The 17820-nt window shown below is 51.2% G+C and overlaps 1 protein-coding gene across 1 annotated transcript in view; it reads right to left on the minus strand.

The window, feature by feature from the left end:
• Nucleotides 1-1791: 1791 nt before the first annotated feature.
• Nucleotides 1792-17820, minus strand: part of IGFBPL1 (insulin like growth factor binding protein like 1) — a 25242-nt gene continuing 9213 nt past the window's right edge. Inside the window, exons 2-6 of the mRNA XM_011219377.3 lie at nt 17623-17730; nt 9020-9129; nt 7974-8090; nt 6051-6209; nt 1792-4178 (exon numbers count right to left, since the gene is read on the minus strand). Coding sequence (XP_011217679.2) covers nt 6060-6209; nt 7974-8090; nt 9020-9129; nt 17623-17730 — 485 coding nt within the window. The 3' untranslated portion in view covers nt 1792-4178; nt 6051-6059. The remainder of the gene's footprint in view (nt 4179-6050; nt 6210-7973; nt 8091-9019; nt 9130-17622; nt 17731-17820) is intronic.

The following is a 17820-nucleotide window of genomic DNA, read 5'->3' on the forward strand; positions in this document are numbered from 1 at the left end:
GCCTCCCAGGTACCCCTGGGTCTGATTTTGTTGTCCCACTGGATTGTGTCTTCCACAGACCCCCGGTGTGTCTAGTCTGTCTTCCTGTGCCCTTGCCACCAGGCACACAGTCCTCCAGAGTGGCCAGTGCATGTCCACTCACTCATGGCAGGCTCAGGACCACAGGGCTGATGAGGAAATGCAGGCTCAGAGAGTAGAGGACCTGGCCCAGACTACAGACTGTGGCGCAGCCTGACCTTGGTTCTGAGTCTTCAACTCTGAAGCGAAGGCCCGTTCTACCCCAGGGACGACTGCGGTCCCTTTGGCTGCACAGAGACAGGTCCTGGCTTGATGCCACCGGTGACTCTGGGGGCTGTGAGCGGCCGCAGGCCCCTCAGCACTGAGCAAAGTTGGTGCTCTGCAGATGTGTGTGGCGGGTGGGTTTATGAGCAGAGCTAAGAGGAGCTTCTGTGCCCCCACCCTGCCCCAACAAGGATTTTTCCTCTTCCCTCGACAGCCAGCCACTCCCCTGATACCATGGGGGAGATTTAGGCACAAGAAAGCAGAGTGAAGGGAGGCACAGATAAGGCTGTCTCCTGGCTGCATACACCCCTCAGCCCCTGGATGCAGTCATGACTGAACCCCACTCCAGGGGACAGAGTTCGGTCCCACCCAGCCGAGAGTGGGCAAGCAAGCTCTCTGGTTCTGCCCTGGCTGACGGGCTCCCCCATTCTGAATTCATTAGTCAGCTGCAGAGACCAGGCCACTTTAGCTTCCCTTAATTAATTAAAATATCACATAATAATCATTCTCTGATTTAACATTCAGGAGGCCCTGGCAAATGCTGGGAACAAGGAAATTCATTAGAGGGGACTATTCACTGTCGATTGATTTGCTCATTCTTATTAATTTTTCCTGTGTCATCCATCCCTGGGGGAGAGGGGAGGGCAGTGTTTTTTAAAGATATAGGATTAATTTTACCAAAAAATCTGAAGAAAAAATCCATTTTGACTAAAAATCAGACTTTTTTGTATAAGGTGGGAAGTGGGTACATTTGGGATTGAACACTGGCTTTCAGATGATCTCCCTTAAGCCCAGTTATAACCCAGTTGACACAGAAGACAGAGATTCAAGCTGCCCACTCCTTGCAGCATCAGGTCCAACCACCTCTGATGGCATTGAGGGGTATGGCCTAAAACCACTCTCCCCCACCTGCCACTGCAGCTCCTGGCAAACACCACAGGTCACTACTCCCCTTCACAAGCTACCCTGCACTTCCCCATCCCTGGTCCTTCCGTATGCTGTTTCCGTAGCCCAGAATCCCCCATACCCACGCCAATCCCCAGCTCGGAAGCCATCTCTTCCAGGAAGTCTTCTCTGATTTCCCCCTGCTCTGATCACAAAGCAGACACTTATGCTGCCTGGCAGGATTGCAACCTCATCTCACGCCTCCCCACTCATATCCCACTCTCCTTCATACTGATTTCTGCACCCTTCTGGCCTCCATGTGCATGACAGAGGGCACAGCTCTCTGAGTGAATGAAATACTGGGATGTGTATCTGGTGGGAGACCCAAGTTCTGAGGGAATTAGAAGGATCGGGCCAACAGGCGGTGATTAGGACTAGCTAAAAATTGTGAGTCAGGTGCCCAGGTGGGGCTGTGACCAGAACCCAGGTGTGAGGGGGAAGGAGGGCTCGGACTGAAGTAGCTGAAGCGGGCAAGAAAAGGGCAAGGTGCGTCAGGGGTGGGCACGTACCAGTGGGCCCTGCTCCCACGCACAGCAGTGTTCCAAAGACAGGGAGACCACGAAGGCTGTCCTTAAAAACATTTATTTTCAGGTGCAGAGGCCATGTGACTTCATCATATTTATGACAACAGGGCAGAAAACACAGGCTGTGGGGGCACCATGTTTCTGAAGGGCAAAGCCACAGCACAGTCCTCTCGGCCCCTGTAGCGGTCCTGGGGCTCTCCTGGTTGCAAAGTCATAAGGTTGGAACAATCCTGTTTTTCTGCCTTGTTGGTTTTGGTGACAATTTCGGAGAGTGCACATGATGATTACTATTTTGCACATCCTCACGCCATGAACCCACCCTCCTGTGTTTTCGCTGTTTAGCTTTGGCACCCAAGCACTCCGTCCCCGCTGCTCTCTGCATCTAGACCCAGCTCTGCAACTGTGACTGCGTGCATGTGAGGCGAGTCAAGTGATTTCACCGACTGTGCCTATCAGCAGATGCAGGATTGTTCTAGCACCTTCTCCAGGGCTGCAGCATCCCTGCTTCTCACAGTTGCACTAAGTGCTTTACCAAGCAAGTCTTCTCCTAATGAGTCACATCCCAGAAGACTTAGCTGCAGACCTTAGATACAGAAACTCCCGTGGTGGGGTGGGGAGTGGGAGTAACAAGTAGGGGGGTCTGAGCAAGTCCCCTGCAGCCCCAACCTCCAACAGAAGAGCATAGCTTCCAGTTAACCAGTTTCAGCTCTGACCTTATTCAAAGAAAAGGGTTCTGATGTTTTAAGTTTGCAAACCACCCATCTAGTTTCTTTCCCTTCTTATTCAAACGAGGAAAACTGGGGTCCAGAAGGTGAAGGGGACTTGCTCAGAGTCAGGCAGCAAGCCAGGATGAATTCCCAAGTGAACCTCTTGTTTCTGGAGTCCCAGGCCATGCTCCTGCCATGTAGTGCATGAGGGTGATGCCACCCTACTATCTCAGATATGGAATGGCCGGGCTCAAAGGCAGAACATTTAATTCCAAAAAGGGCTCCAGAATGTAACACCCAGTGGGAGTGGCATGGGAGTGTGCTGTAGAGGCTGAGTGGGGCCTTGGTAAGGTCCCCGGGGCCCTGGAACTGGCCAGCACCTTTCGTTACGCAGCTAAGAGGTTACCCAAGCAGCAGCACCCTGGCACAGGAAGGGTGCCAAGGAGGGCCAGGTGCCCGGACTTCCGGTCCTTCTCAGAGGCCTTCAGACCTTGGGCAGGTGCCTCCCTCTCAGACCCTCGTTTCTTCATCTGCAAAGCGGGAGGGACATCTATGCCCACCTGCCCTGCCTGCTGTCCTGGAGTTGGAGTGACCACAGACAGAAAAGCGCTTCATGAACTTGAAGGACTAGACACAAGTAAGATCCCAATTCTGACTTTAAAAAAAATTTGAATCACTTAGTGGATCTATTTTTTCACCCAGATATTAAGCGCTCTTAGAAAGAAAGAAAAAGAAAGAAGGAAGGAAGGAAGGAAGGAAGGAAGGAAGGAAGGAAGGAAGGAAAGAAAGAAAAAAGAAAGAAAGAAAAGAAAAGAAAAGAAAAGAAAAGAAAAGAAAAGAAAAGAAAGAAAAAGAGAGAGAGAGAGAAAGAAAGCAAGCGAAAGAAAGCCAGCCTTATTCCTGGGTAAGGTCAAAACCTTTCCAAGTAAAATGTATTCTACTACACTCTAATCCCACAGAGAAAGAAACATCCGACCCCGTTTCCTCAGTTTGATGTCCAGAAGCCAGGGGTCCACTGCCCACCTGGTTAGAGAATGCTGGGCTTGCTGACAAGGGGACATCTTGGTCCCCAAACACCCAGCCAAGGACTCCATCTCCTTAAGGTGGGAAAATGGCAGGAAAGGAAGAGCTACAGCCTAATATGAAGCCATGGCAGCTTTGAGGGAATAACACTTAAAAGGAATGCGCAGACTATACCTCCTCTATTTTTCCCACAGGGCCATCTTATTCTAGGATGGCAGGCCTGGAAGGGACATGGGCAATATCTAGTCCAATGCCACATTCGCAGGTGAAAAAACAAAGGCCCGGAGAGGGGAGGGGCCCGTCCAGGTCACGCAGCAAGTCAGAGAGCAGGCAGAGGACAGCGTGACCCTGCTCCCTCCCCTACAACACACACTAATCAGTCACAGACAAATGAGGTAAAGACTGACCTGGGCCTTGTTCCAGCCCTTTAGAATTCGAAACACACCACCAGGTGGCCTTCCCTGGAAGGGTTAGGTAAAAAAGAATTCTCACAGAGCAGTTCGTTTCAAAAGTATAAGAAGCCACATGCAGTCCGGTTTCCCAGTGCTTGCCCCTGCTAAAATCTATCTCGTTTGCATCTAACTTGTAAAAACATACAAAAGGGGTCAGCTACAAACACGGTTTCTCCAACTCTTCACAAAGAAAACGATGCATGACTTGACTCTTCCAACATCCTGTCACCAATGTTTCTAAGACCCTAGAAGGAAAGAGAGAAAAGGATGAGAGGAAAGAAGTCTGCTGTCACAATCAACTATGTGATAAACGGAAGGTGGGAGAAATGATACTTAACCCTAAATCTTCCTGGCCAGGGGTGGTGCTGGTGAGGAGCAGAGGGGCATCCAAGAAGTACACGTGGGACCACTGGGTGGACATTTCAGGGAGGCAGAATCCAGCTTAATACAAGGAAGAACTTTCAACTACTGGAAAACTCAAAGATGGATGCCTGGTGGTAGTGAGCTCCACACCACTGGAGGTATGCAAGCAAGAGCTCTGGCCAGTACTACATGTTTTAGGGGGAACGGAAGACCTGTGTGGCAATGGTCTTAAAATTCCATGGCTCTTTATAGCTCCCTTTTGAAAACTCATCTATAACAGACTACATCCATAGCCTGGTACCATTGTGCATGTGTGTTTTTTAAAAATATATATACTTAAAAATTGTATACATATTTAAAACATGAAGGATGTAGAGAGACACACATACATAGGTACCTACATATATATGCACACAAGTGTGCAGGACAAAAGTCCTGATACACGATATAACAACATATAACAATACATATCTATAAAAAGCAAAGAGTGTCAGGAGGGCAACTTAAAGACCATCTCCTACCTGAATTCCTACTGGAGGATTTCCCACCTTCTGTTTTCCCCTGTTTCCAGGAGCTCTCACTACTTCATCCACCATGCCGCTTCCTCAGCGACATGTCCTTTGCTTTCCCCAGTTCTAAGCTGCTTCTCTGGCCCCAAACTCACACACGCTCCTAGCTTCCTTAACGCTGCCCTTCTTGTATTTTAATGATGTTCACTGTTTTGGTTTTCTGTGCAACCCCACAGGCCTGCACACACAAGGTACCCCACAACCGTGGCTAAAAAGGAAAGAATGTGGATTACAATCACAGCAAAATCATGTGTGCCTGTCCCTGGGCTCCTGTAACAAGAGCAGCGTCCCCTACCCCTGGATGCTGGGCACGGCCGGACGTAAGCAGACGTGCCATACGCCACATCGGGGCAGAATCATCAAAGGGGACTGTGCAGCTGTGGCTCAGTCTCTCACTCATCCCCTCTGCCACAAGAGTAGCCATATCCACATTGGGGCCGCTCTTCCGGCTGGGTCCCAGTGTGACCAGACACACAGAGCAGAGCCACAGCCAGCTGACCGGCCCCACGACAAGGAATGTGAGCAAGACAGAAATGGTGGTGACTGTGCACTGGTCAGCTCCGGGGTTGTCACGTACCACAAACTGGCTAATTAAGGGGCTTGTTTCCTAGGTTCAGGGCCCACCTGTCTGCAGGGGACAGCTGCTTCCCCAGCTCTCACGGGGCGGGGGGGGGGGGCTATACGGACTAAGAGCCATGGGGCCAGGGGAAGTGCAGACTCTCACGTGCAGTGCTGAGGACAGGGAGGAGGTAAGGCCTGGAGACTGCGCCGCCAATGAGGGAGAACCTGGGGACAGACAAAGGGAGCTCAGACTGTTTCCTCTGCGGGCACGTTTTCACACGGGTGCTGTCGCAGTGACAACGTCTGCTCTCTCTGTGCCCTCTAGGACTTGAAGGAAATACTCCATTCGTCTTCAGAAACTGAAAGAGACAACAGGTCTTTTCCACCTGTGGACCTCCACAACGTTCATAGCTCTTGCATTTGCACACTCGGTGGGAGGCCCAGAGTGGTACGTGTACTGAACCTACTAGAGATTCTGCCTGCTAACTGTAACATGTTCCTACTGCTGCTTGGTATTCCTCTGGTTTCCTCGATTTATGTATTTTTCTTCTTTGTTACTATGCATCTTATCAGCCATCTCAGGCTTTAATGACACAGGTGTATAAGTATGACTTAGATATGTACATTACTCCATCACATGCGGTCCTCTGGAGCTGGGAGGTGGGGGGCTGTGAATTTACTCAGATCTAGAACTGTCACCGTGCCGTGGGACTGGGCCTCCCCGACCGCATTGGCTGAATGGCACAGATACACTCCCTCATCTTCTTTTCGCAGAGGGTTGATCTAGAAATAAAACAGGCAAGTTTATGTAGTTGTATATGGAACGGCAAAATCACTTCCTTATTTAGTTCCTAATGATATGTCTGAACACTCATTTTTCAAAATAAGAGAGAGCTCACTATTCCTCTTGTTGCCTTGGCTGCCAAGAAAGAGTTAACTTTTCTTCTCTGCACTCTCTCTATTGTGGCTCTCATTTTAATGTTTCCTTTGCATTCCTGCCTTTTACCCCACCTGGTCCTTTTATAGAAGGTGACAGGTATACATCACAAGGAAAATACTGCAAGTTAAAAGAAAAAAAATCTCCTGACCAAGGAATGGCCCACAAGTGCTCCCAATGGAGACAGCCTTACAAGTAACAGGAGAGAGAATGTCTCCCCCATGCCTTCTTGTAATAAAGAGGGGAAGGTGCTTGATTTGAAAAAGCCACATGGACCCAACTGCCTTCTGCATCTCTGAGCTGGGTGGAGAAGTCACCAAACCTGGCAGAGATGGGAGTGACACGAGGCGGACACTCTCTGAGAGCAGCCTGTTCTCAGGCCCCTGAAGAGCACACCCACACCAGCTCCCTCCGCGCTTGCTCTCTGTGCTGGAGCCACTCCGCAGACTGGGCAGGGAGGGTGCACACCATCTAGTGTTGCGCTCACGCCAACTGCTGGGGGGCGGGGAGAGCCGTTATCCTGATATTGGCGGACTCACCTGAGACTGGCAGGTGAGTCGCAGACTGCTGGGTCGCAGGGCCCTCGGACCGTGTGCAGGCCCTCCTCTTACAACTGTGGACACTGAAGTCCAAGAGGCAGTGACTAGCCAACACGGCTCCCTGTCTCTCCCTCACTCTTTTAAACACATGGTGCTCCCGTGACTTAAGTTAAGCTGCTGCAGGTGGCAGAGAAGAGCCCCGACTGGGGACACCGATATGCTGTCTTCCCTCTTTCTCAGCCCCGTGGTGTTGGGGGGGTGTAGTAATCTCCTATGACTGCTGTAACTAATTACCCCACGCTTCATGGCTTAAAACAACACACATTTATTATATTTTGTTTTTTAAAAATTTCTTTTATTAAAGATTTTATTTTTTAGCAATCTCTATGCCCAATGGGAGGCTCAAACTCACAACCGCGAGATCAAGAGTCGTGTGCTCTACTGACTGAGCCAGCCAAGGGCCCCTATATTTAGTTCTTGAGGTCAGAAGTCCCAATGGGAACCAGGGGCTAAAATGAAACTATCGGCAGAGCTGCTTTCTTCCTAGGGAATCCCCGGGGAAAATCCATTTCTTGCCTTTCCCATTCTAGAGGCTGCCTGCATTGCTTGGCTTGCGCTCCTCTTCCTCCATCTTCAAAGCCAGAGATGGTGGCTCATGTCTTTCCCACGCTGCCATCTCTCTGGCTCCTTCCCTCCTGCCTCCCTCTTCGGCATTTAAAGGGCTCTTGTGATTATACTGGGCCCACCCAGATAATCCAGGATAGCTTCCTTATTAAAGTCAGCTGATGAGCCCCCTTAGCTCCCTCTGCAACCTTAATCCCCTCTTGCATATGACATATCCACAGATTCCAGGGATTAGGACATGGACATCTTTTTGGGGTCATAAGTCTGACCACCACTGAGGATCACTTATGTTCTTGGGGGTTAAACTTCCCTCACAGTTAGTGTAGGGTCCAATCAGAAAGGAATAAGAACAGCTTTGAAATGTGTGATGTGCTATAGAAATACAAAGGGTGCTTTGTAAGGGCCAGTCAATAATGGCCACCAATCCTAAACAAATGAGATACCCACCAAAATCCAGGCTGTGGCCTCATGGTCAGAAGGGCCCCCTCGCACCTGGACAGCGATATTGATGTGGTCCCCAGGCAGGTCCTCCAGCACCTGGGTACCCTCAGGAGACTGTGTGACCTACAAAGGACAGAAAAAACGAGGAGTGGTTTAGAAAAAGTATCTCTGGGTAAGAACCACACCACAGACATCCTTGCTGTCTTCATCTTCCTATTGACTCAAAGGCCAAACCCTGGCCCCTCTTATTCCTATTAAAACATCAGTGGCGGGGCGCCTGGGTGGCTCAGTCGTTAAGCGTCTGCCTTTGCTCAGAGCGTGATCCTGGTGTTCTGGGATCGAGCCCCACATCAGGCTCCTCCGCTGGAAGCCTGCTTATTCCTCTCCCACTCCCCCTGCTTGTGTTCCCTCTCTCGCTGGCTTTCTATCTCTGTCAAACGAAATAAATAAAATCTTTAAAACAAAACAAAACAAAAACATCAGTGGCTTCATAAACCTAAATGACAGCACCCCCTGCGGGATAGTAAGGATGCAGACAGCACCACTATCAGAACCGGTTCAGAGTTTCAGGGCCCGTCTTCGTGGGCGGCTGCTGACACAGGTGGACAACACATGCTGTGACCCACGCCAGTCTCTCAAAATTGGTCTGCAGGAAGACCTGGGTTTGGAAAAGGGATTTGGATAGTCTTTCTAAAACCCAGATGCCGTGAAGTAGGCTCTCACTTCGTTCCAGTGGATCTAGGCTAGATAAATAGATGAACTTTCTGGACAGCTAAGTGGCTGAGGCAGCAATGGCACAAGGAAGGGTGGCAACTCCCCTGCCCTGAGGAGAGCTTTGGGGTAGAAGTTTTGAGGCATAAACCTGAAGGTAGAAGAGTGACATGTAAGATCTCTTTCTAAAATCCTCTGCTCCACATAAAATAACACACATAAACACAGAAGAAACGTCTGTCTCTCTCTCTCTCTCTCTCACACACACACACATACACACAGACACACAGACACACACACACACACACACACACACACACAGAATTCTTGGATGTAAATACCTTCCTCCACGTGATGACAGGGGTGGGCACAGCCCTCACCTCACAGGACAGGTACACTTGGGCCCCGGTGACATTGTGAACACTCTGGGGTGGTGTGACAACCACAGGAGCTGGAGGAAGAAGACAAGGGATCACAGCCTTTACCCTGCCGCGTTCCAAGCACCCCACGTCTAAAATCCCCTGCCTGCAGAGAGCCTGCGGGGACGGTCCCACGTGAGGGGAGCCGCGCGGAGGAAAGCTCTCCACACACAAAGAACACATGGAGGCAGCGAACCATGTTTCCCTCAGACCCAGAGGGATGCCTGCATGCTTCCTCATCCATTGCCTTTGTTCTACCGACAGGAAAACAGGGATCTGAAGAGGAAAGGCGGCTTCCCAAATCACCCACCAAGTCTGTGAGTGCCTGGGTCTCTCACACTCCCGCCCAGGACCCCGGAGGCCATCTGCTTACAGCTCAGCTCAGGAGGGGCTGGTGTCACCTCACCAACGCCAAGTCTTTGAACAGATGGGCTTTTCTCCTTGCATGTGGAGGGTGGTTCAAAGAACAGGCCATGCAGAACAGCTGCACGCTTGGGCCCAGACCCCCCTGCGGGCTGGTCCAGACGCTCCTTTGCATATCACAGACTTGCAGGCTCTAGGCCCCCTCCCCGAGGGCAGGGCTTCAGGCCCCAAAGCCCAAGCCTGCACAGGGTCCGAGGACACCTGGAGAGAGGGGGTCACTCCTGGATCATTGTCCCCAGGCAGTACAGCTCCAGGCTGCCAGAGCATTACAGAAAGGAGAGGGAGGGTGCGGGCACGCTGGCTGGGACAGCCACCACGCACGCAGGCATCTAAGTTATAAGGGCTTAGCTGACACCCCTCACTGCCCTCCTCCCAGTGCCCGCCACGCGCTCTGCACACGCTGGCGCTACAAGAAACAAGTCCAGCCACCTGAGCATTCAGGCCCTCTACCCGGTCCCTCAGGGGACCTGCCCCCCTGCCTGCCTCCCCTCTGCATGGAAGGCAACCCCCAACCCCATAGGGGATGGCTCCCCCTCCTGCAGGACCTAGAGGGTTAGGGTATGTGTCCTAGTCCAGGACCAGGGCATCTGCACCTCTCTGAGCTGCTGGAGGACAGCCTGCTGGCAGTCCGGGTGCTTCCACCAGCCTCACCTGGACTAGACAACAGCTGGGCCTGTCCCCACATCTGGCCCAGCAGTGTCTTGGACAAGATGCAGTAGGGAGGCATAGGGTGGGGGGAAATGCTCCGTGCTGCAGTTTCCTCATCTGTAAGATGGCGATAATACCCCCTGCTCACAGGGCCGTTGAACTGATCTTACCATGTGATGAGTGTGAGAGGCATGGTTTAAGTTAACAGGACATGTAAGTGGGCCTCAGAAGCAGATCTGGTAAACAAATGACTAGATAAAGAAACATGGCAAATAAGGAGCAAACACATTCCTTCTCCGGCCATCAAACTGCTGGGTCTACGCTCTTGGGGCTTTGCCGTGTGACTCATGGATGGCTCTGGAGAGGGAATGGGCCCTCACCTGCCTGGGTGCAGCTGCAATAAAAAAGGAGAGCAGAGAGAGGGAGGGAAGGAGAAGGCCTCAGGAGGAGGGAGAGGGACAGGAGTGAAAGAGCACAGAAATAAGATTGACCCTCCAGACAGACCTTGTCAAGCTGGCACCAAAAAAGATCTCTGGAAACTTGTCTTAGAACCACAGAGTCTCAGACTGGAGGGGCCCAACTCCCCAAGATCCTGTGCCTGACCATCTGTGATGTGTTCAGCTCGCATCCACTTGCATGCCTCCACCAACAGAGAGCTCACTACCTACAGAGCCAGGCCTTTCCATCCTAGGAGAGCTCTGCTGGTAAGAAAGCTTATGTTCCTTCATCTGGAGCTAAAACCCACCTCCCTGTAACTCTCACATGTTGATCCTAGGGCTGCCTCACTGGAGTGCCCCCTATGGCCCGCTGAGTGCCCCATTGGCCTCCACTGAATACAGACACTAAGGAGTGCTCCCTACCCCCAGGCTCCTTTCTTCCCCCTCAGCCTAATCAGCCCACTCCTTGTGAATGCCCATGTGATTGCCCCCCCAAGCACCATGGCTCAACCCACAATGCTGAGTGTAGCATTGAACCAAGGCCCTAGGCTTCTAACATTGCCCAAAGCATCCTAGCCACCTGCAAACTGCCACAAAGAACCACAACACCCCTGCTCTCCAGCAGGGGCCCCATCTGGAACACAACAAAGAGAGTCTAAGTCATCCACACCCTCCCACCAACATCCCCTCCCCTGGAGCCCAGCAGTCCTCAAATGGCTCGCTGGGGGAACAATCAGAACCGTATCTTATTCCAAAGCCCTCAATGGATTCCGAAGGGACACTCAATCAACATGTTTTACTTTCATTCATGTAAAGTCATAAATTTTAAATGAGATTTCATCTATCCCTTTCAGGACTAAATAAATAAACCAGTAAATCACATTTCAACATTCTCTCTCCTCGAATTTCCCTCTCCCTCTTTTGAAGACTGTCTTGGAAATGCTGTCTTTGCTACTGATCTTGTGGCAGAAAATATCACTTATTTGACAAAAGAGCCTCCAGCTTTCGATGATAAAGTAACATTCAAATTTTTACTTATTCTTAAATTTACATACAGCACATTTACTCCTTGTGGAGTGCCGCTCTTAAGTTTTGACAAATGCCTATGCTCGTGTAACTACCACCACAACCAAGATCTAGAAGATTCCAGTTAATCTCAAAAAATTTCCTCATGCTGCTCTTCATCATAGGAATCTGGTTTTTATTATTAACAAACCTGCTTTTAAATTTAAAATATTCTTATCCATAATAGCTCTTCATAATCAGCCATCATCATCACCATCACGTTAATAACGGTAATAATGCCACCACCTAATTCTGAGAGCTCGCCGTGTGCTAGGCACTCCAGTCTGCTCACAGGGTCTAATCCGTTCCATCTTTCCGGCAATTTCACCAGCTGTGGAGCTAGGCAGGGTTACTCAGGTTCAGCTGGCGGGGCCAGGCTTTGAGCCTAGGCTCTGGCCTGAGCTTTGTCCTACAGAGTCTTGCCCTCTAATTAGATGACACATCCATGTGCACTGCTCCTTTTGTCCTTATATCTACCCTGCTAAGCAGGTGTTTTTATCGCCATTTTACAGACGAGAAAATCAAGGCTCAGAAAGGTGAAGTGCCTGGGGGAGCAGGGACTCAAACCCAGGCACTCCGAGTCCATCAACTCTTCACTGAGTTTTAAAGGGAAACATTGGTTGTCTATATGGACTCCATTCCAGAACAAGAAAGAGCCCCTTGGGGACTGTGCTGGGGAGCCCTAAGACAACACCCAGGTTCAGTGATTTGCTAGGAGGACGCACAGGCCTCACCAGTCTGACACACAGCTGTGGTTTACTACAGTGACAGGAGGCAAAGCAAACAGCAAAAGGAAAAGCGGCTCACGGGGTAAAGACGGGATACCAGGCATAAGCTTCCACGCGCCTCTCCCAGTGATCACACGGGACACACCGAATTCCCCAGCAGTGAATGGTGACAACATGCGTGAAACGCTGTCCACCACTGGTGCCTCAGAGCCCAGGATTTTTTGGGGGGGCAGGTCACCTGGGCCCCCTCTGCTCAGCATGTACCAAAATTCCAGGGTCCCGGGAGGAAAGCGGGTGCGCAGCCTAAACCGCGGTGTTGGCATTAACAGCTCAGGCCGAGAGTCACTCTCATCACTGAGGGAATGGCGGGAACCGTCCCCAAATCTGGGTTCCCAGATGCCAGCCAGCGGTCAGTCTGGCCAGCAGGCCCTTCTAAGGACACAGTCTCAGGCCTGCTGTTGACTCTCTTCTGCACAGGAAAAAACCCTCCAAACATCACTCCCAGGGAGCAGCTCTCATGAAGACACTATTAAATGGGTGATACATCGTTTACACTCACAGGACATTCCCAATCCTACTGTCCCCAAGGGCTCATTCGAGTGTGGTGCTGAGGTGCTCAACATCATGACTACCACAGGCAGGATGGACCCAGGTTCAAATCCTGTCTCTGCCACACCCCAATGCTGTGACTGGGTCTCAGTTTCTTCTTCTTTAAAATGGGCACAGGCATCTGTTCTTCCTCTCCCCTCCCCTCTCCACAGGCTATTGGGAGGAAGAGTTACAAGATGCCTTGCAAACTGTAAAAGGCTTTCACAGAGATACCCACGGGGAATCTCCTCGACATGCCTGACCAGCTCCAGAGCCCCTACTGGCCTCGGGGAGCAGGCCTCTGGGTGGGCCCTGCCCACAGCCCTCATTCTGGCGAGCCTGGGGCACAGACTCTCACCTCTCACCCGAGCTGCCACACTTTCTTGTCTGCCCGCGTGTGACAAGAGTAATGTGAGTTTCAAGAGGGAGGTTGTTGCCTGGTGGGCCCAGTCTGTGAACGTGCCAGCTTTGTCTCTCTAGCTCTTTCTTGCTAAATACTTGTATCCTTCTGTCCATGCCAGCAACAGCTGGAGAAAAGCTGGGAGGGCACCGATCCCCCCAGCAGGTAACAGAACAGTCGCCCACACGTGCACCCACAGAGGTAGCGCTGGGGTCCTGGTGCCAATCACAGGAGCTTGGGCAAGTCGTTAACCATTTCCTCCTTGTCTGCAAATGAAGACAGTGACTGCTATCCCACATCCTCTGGGGTGAAGGGAGAGGGTGGATGTGACTGAATTATTAACCATGTGGGTCTGTATGAGTGAGAGGGGCTGACAGTCCCCCCCCCCCCCCCCCCGCCACGGTCAAACTAGATATGTCCTTGACGGCTAGACTGAAAGATCTTCCCAAAGGCCTCTGAGGTATCTTTCAAGTTAATGGTGCCCAGGAAAGAAAGAATATCAAAAGTCATCCCCCAGGACCCCATCTGCTTGTACAAAGAAGTGCACAACCGAAGAGTTTAATCATCATCATCATCAATGCATTGAGCAGCCCTGATAATTTATGCTAATAGTCATGTTCAGTTGTAGAAAGAGAAACAGCTTAATCGGGCTCCCTGCAGCCTGTGCTCACACCCCCTCCCTCGGCATGAAAGGCTTTTGAGCATGAGGCCCCCGTCTTTGTCCCTCTCACAAAGTGGCGTTCGCAGCCTCCCCTGGTTACCTGGTAACACGCAACTCGCACAGACTGCGATTTCTAAGAGGAGCTGGAATGTCAACGGAGGGAGGTGAATTTTCTAAGATTCAGGATCCAAGAGCTCACTGAAGCTTTGGGGGCCCAGGGCCCTGGTGGGTACTGGCACGGGACCCTGTTCCTACCTAATTTAGCATTCAAAACATGCTATCAACCTGCTGCCTGCAGGATCCCAACCCCTTCCCCACGTTAGCCAACGGTCAGGGAGCACGGAACAACACAGCCTCTTAAAGTAATGACAGCAGCGACAACAACGCCATGCCACTTTACAGCCAAGAAATGAAACCAATAACTTAGTACAGAATGAAGCTTCATCCTCGGCCTGGCGCTCAAGGCCCTGCCTCAACCATCCCCCTGGGGAGCTGCCTGGCAGCCCTTGGTCACACCCACCACGGGACCTCCCCTACCTGCTCTTACCTCCCCAGCCCCTCCTTCTCCCCAAGCATTTTCAAGTCCTTCAGGGTTCTGCTCAGACATCTTCCCTTCTGTTAGGCTATCCCTGTTCCTCTCAGGAGCCCTCACCCAGTGCTAAGCAGGGGAGCCTGTAACAAGCCTTGGGGGACAAACAGGAAGGTGGATCCGGACGGAGAAACCCTCAAGATTCAAGGGGAGCCCATTTGTAGCTGCTTCCTAATCAGGTGGCCAGCGAGCTAGAGGCGTGTGGCTCCATCTGAAAAGGGCCCTGGCAAATTCAGGCTGGGGTCCCACCTCAGCTAGCCACGCAGCTCCAGGGAATTCCTTTCCGTGTGCCTCAGTCTTCCCTTCTATTAAATCGGAGTGAGATCTGGCTGGGGTAGTTGTGAAAATTAAGTAAAAAGATGGGATGCAAGAGTGATTTCCAACAGTAAAGAATTATTCATATGCGGGAACAGGGCAAGTCTTCATTCAATGTGTGAATCAAAGGATTGCCTTCATTATTAGGCGTTTGAGGGGGGGAGTTTCAGAGCATAGGAAAAGGTCAGAATTTATGCCTGAAAACGGTTTCTGAACGCCCCTCCCAGGCATGTGTGAGAACACTTCCCACACTGTGCGGAACCTGATAAATATTTACGGAGGTCTCATTCAGTTCAAGACAGGTGCTCGCTTACTGAAGGATCGGTGAGAGCCGGGGAGGGGTGATTTTATTAACAATATTGAAGCAGTACAGCTGCTGCTAGGACTCAGCCCGGTTCCCTTTCACCAGGCTCCCTGGGGGCATTGTTAAAAAGTGTCCCTGCTGTGTCCTCTGAATAAAGGATGGCTTTCGGGCAGCACAGAATGAGGTGTCACCGTGACTGGCTAGGAAAGCTGCCCCTGTCCACACCATCATGCTTCACCAGGACACCAGAGTGGGGGCCACTCAAACATTTCAGGACACAAAGAGACGGGACCACAGTGCACAGGGCTGTGGCAGATGACACAACTGCCAGTGGGGAAGGACAGCTAAATTCTGGGGAGACTGCTGCCTGTCACTAACAGGATCATTAAAAGCACTTTCTGAATTTCCTTCCTTTTGGCCCCTTGAACATCTTTACTCACGGGGCCTATGCCTGGGGTGGGCCTTAGAGCCCATAGATCAGAGTGGAGGGGCTGTCACATTTACTTGTCATTTGGTAATTTTCAATGAATTAGGGGTATGGGGTTGCCATCTGCCATCTGGCCGCACTCTGGTAACCATGGCAACCACCACCTGCCTGACTTAACACTATCAAGTCCTGTCCTGAAAGAGCACTACACAGGGCATTGGGGTTCTGGGTGCTGGCCAGGCTTTACTGGTCACCCTGGCTGTGTCCCCTGTGCCTCCCTCCCCCCCCGCCCCGGCCCAGGGTCTCAGTCTCCTCTGCACAATAGCAGATTTGATCTATGAGTCTTCAAGGTGGCTAGGTCTTAGGAACAGAATATCACTCCAGGGAAAAATCATCTGAGACCATCGGCACCGGTTAGATTCTGGGGACTTGGTCAGCATTTCTTGTGTCTCCAGCGTGTGGAGTGAAAGTGTGACTTGTCTGGAGACAAAGAGAACTGCCTGTGAATTAACTGCTAAGGAAAGCAGATTATAAAAAGAAGTGATAGGAACTAGAAGAAGAAAGGAGGCAGGACTGTTTAATTGACAAGGTAGAAACAAAGGTTCAAAGTGGAAGGGACCTCAACCGTGGCTCCACAGGGCTGACCGGGCACAGAGAAGGGCAGGGACCCATCCAAGGTCACTCAGGGAACCAGCAGCAGCTTTGGAAGCACCGGTCAGCTATCTCCTCCACTGGAAGCCCCGGCCAGGAATAGCCAACAGTGACTTTCCCATGCTCTGGGGCTGCCACAGCCCCCTCAATGGGCAGCACATTGGTTTTGTGTTGCCCAGGATAGGAGGCTTCCTGCCCCATCCCCAACAACCCGCTGGGTCTCCTGCACTTGAGTGCATGTACCTGGAATGCTTGGGGGGAAATAATACTAGAAATTACCCAAGGCTTGGAAAAGGTTGTCCCCCACCCCCAAGGCTTCCCTGTTGGAGCTAAAGTCATTACACTGACAGAGGATTTAAGGTCTAGACTTGGGTCTCCGGGCCCAGGCCAGAACCCCAAGACAGGTTCCTTGGAACTTCCTATCCACAAACTCACTCATCCTCAACTCTCAGCTGCCCCCTCCAGGCAGTGTAGATGGGGGCAACTCTCCAAAACCTAATGGGCCATCAGGATGCTCTGCTGGGCATCCCTATACTGATGTTTTTGGTCTATTTTTGTTTGAGTTTTTAAAATTACATGTAGACATGGGCAACAATGGCACCCATACATGACTTTCCTGGGATATTAATGAACCTTAAGTTTCTAGGTACCCAGCAACAAATACATTTCCATTCCTTTACCCACCAAATCATAAGAGCCTTAGACCCACAAAACACAGGTCTGGCCCTGATGGCACCATCATCTCTTCAAAACTTAGGTCCTCAAACGTCTGACCTGTCCTGGGTGGGAGATCCCTCAGGTCCTCCCAGCAGGACCCCAACCCTGGGGTTCTTGCCCAGTGATTCCTGAGTCCCTGTATGGAGCTCCTCCTCCTCCAGCATCTTCACCTTCCCTCCCTCTCCATTCAAAAACCCCACCCTGGCCTGGCCCGCTGCTGCTGGGGGACTTACACCCAGTAGGACACCCCCTCGCCCAACTCCCAGTCTGGGGGAGGCACACATGGCAGGCCTGTACATAACTGCAGTCCTTGTGGTATTTAAGTACCAAAAGAGATAGTAGGCTCACCAAAATTCTGACCAGCTCAAGGGCTTGTATCTCCATGAGCTTAGTAAGGAAGGGTGAAGGATGTGGATTCCTGTCCCAGTCTCCTTGAGTACCTGGCCAGGTAAGAAAAACTGCTTCCGAAGGGAAAACTGAGGCAGGCAGGAATCCTCTGCCCCACATTCCACAGGGCTGGAGTCCCTCTTTCTCCTCCTGCCCCAGCACGGCGGGGCAGAAGCCAGACTCACCAAATTCGCAGGGGCCATCGCGCGCCTTGTGCAGGTGGCCGGGGTGCGGGCGGGGCGCGTGCCGGGCGCGCAGGCGCAGCGCGCAGATGCTGGGGTAGGAGCGGAAAAAAAAAAAAAAAAAAAAAAAAAAAAAAAAAAAAAAAAAAAAAAAAAAAAAAAAAAAAAAAAAAAAAAAAAAAAAAAAAAAAAAAAAAAAAA

Source organism: Ailuropoda melanoleuca, chromosome 7 (assembly GCF_002007445.2).
Source record: "Ailuropoda melanoleuca isolate Jingjing chromosome 7, ASM200744v2, whole genome shotgun sequence".
In the NCBI taxonomy this organism is placed as follows: Eukaryota; Metazoa; Chordata; class Mammalia; order Carnivora; family Ursidae; genus Ailuropoda; species Ailuropoda melanoleuca.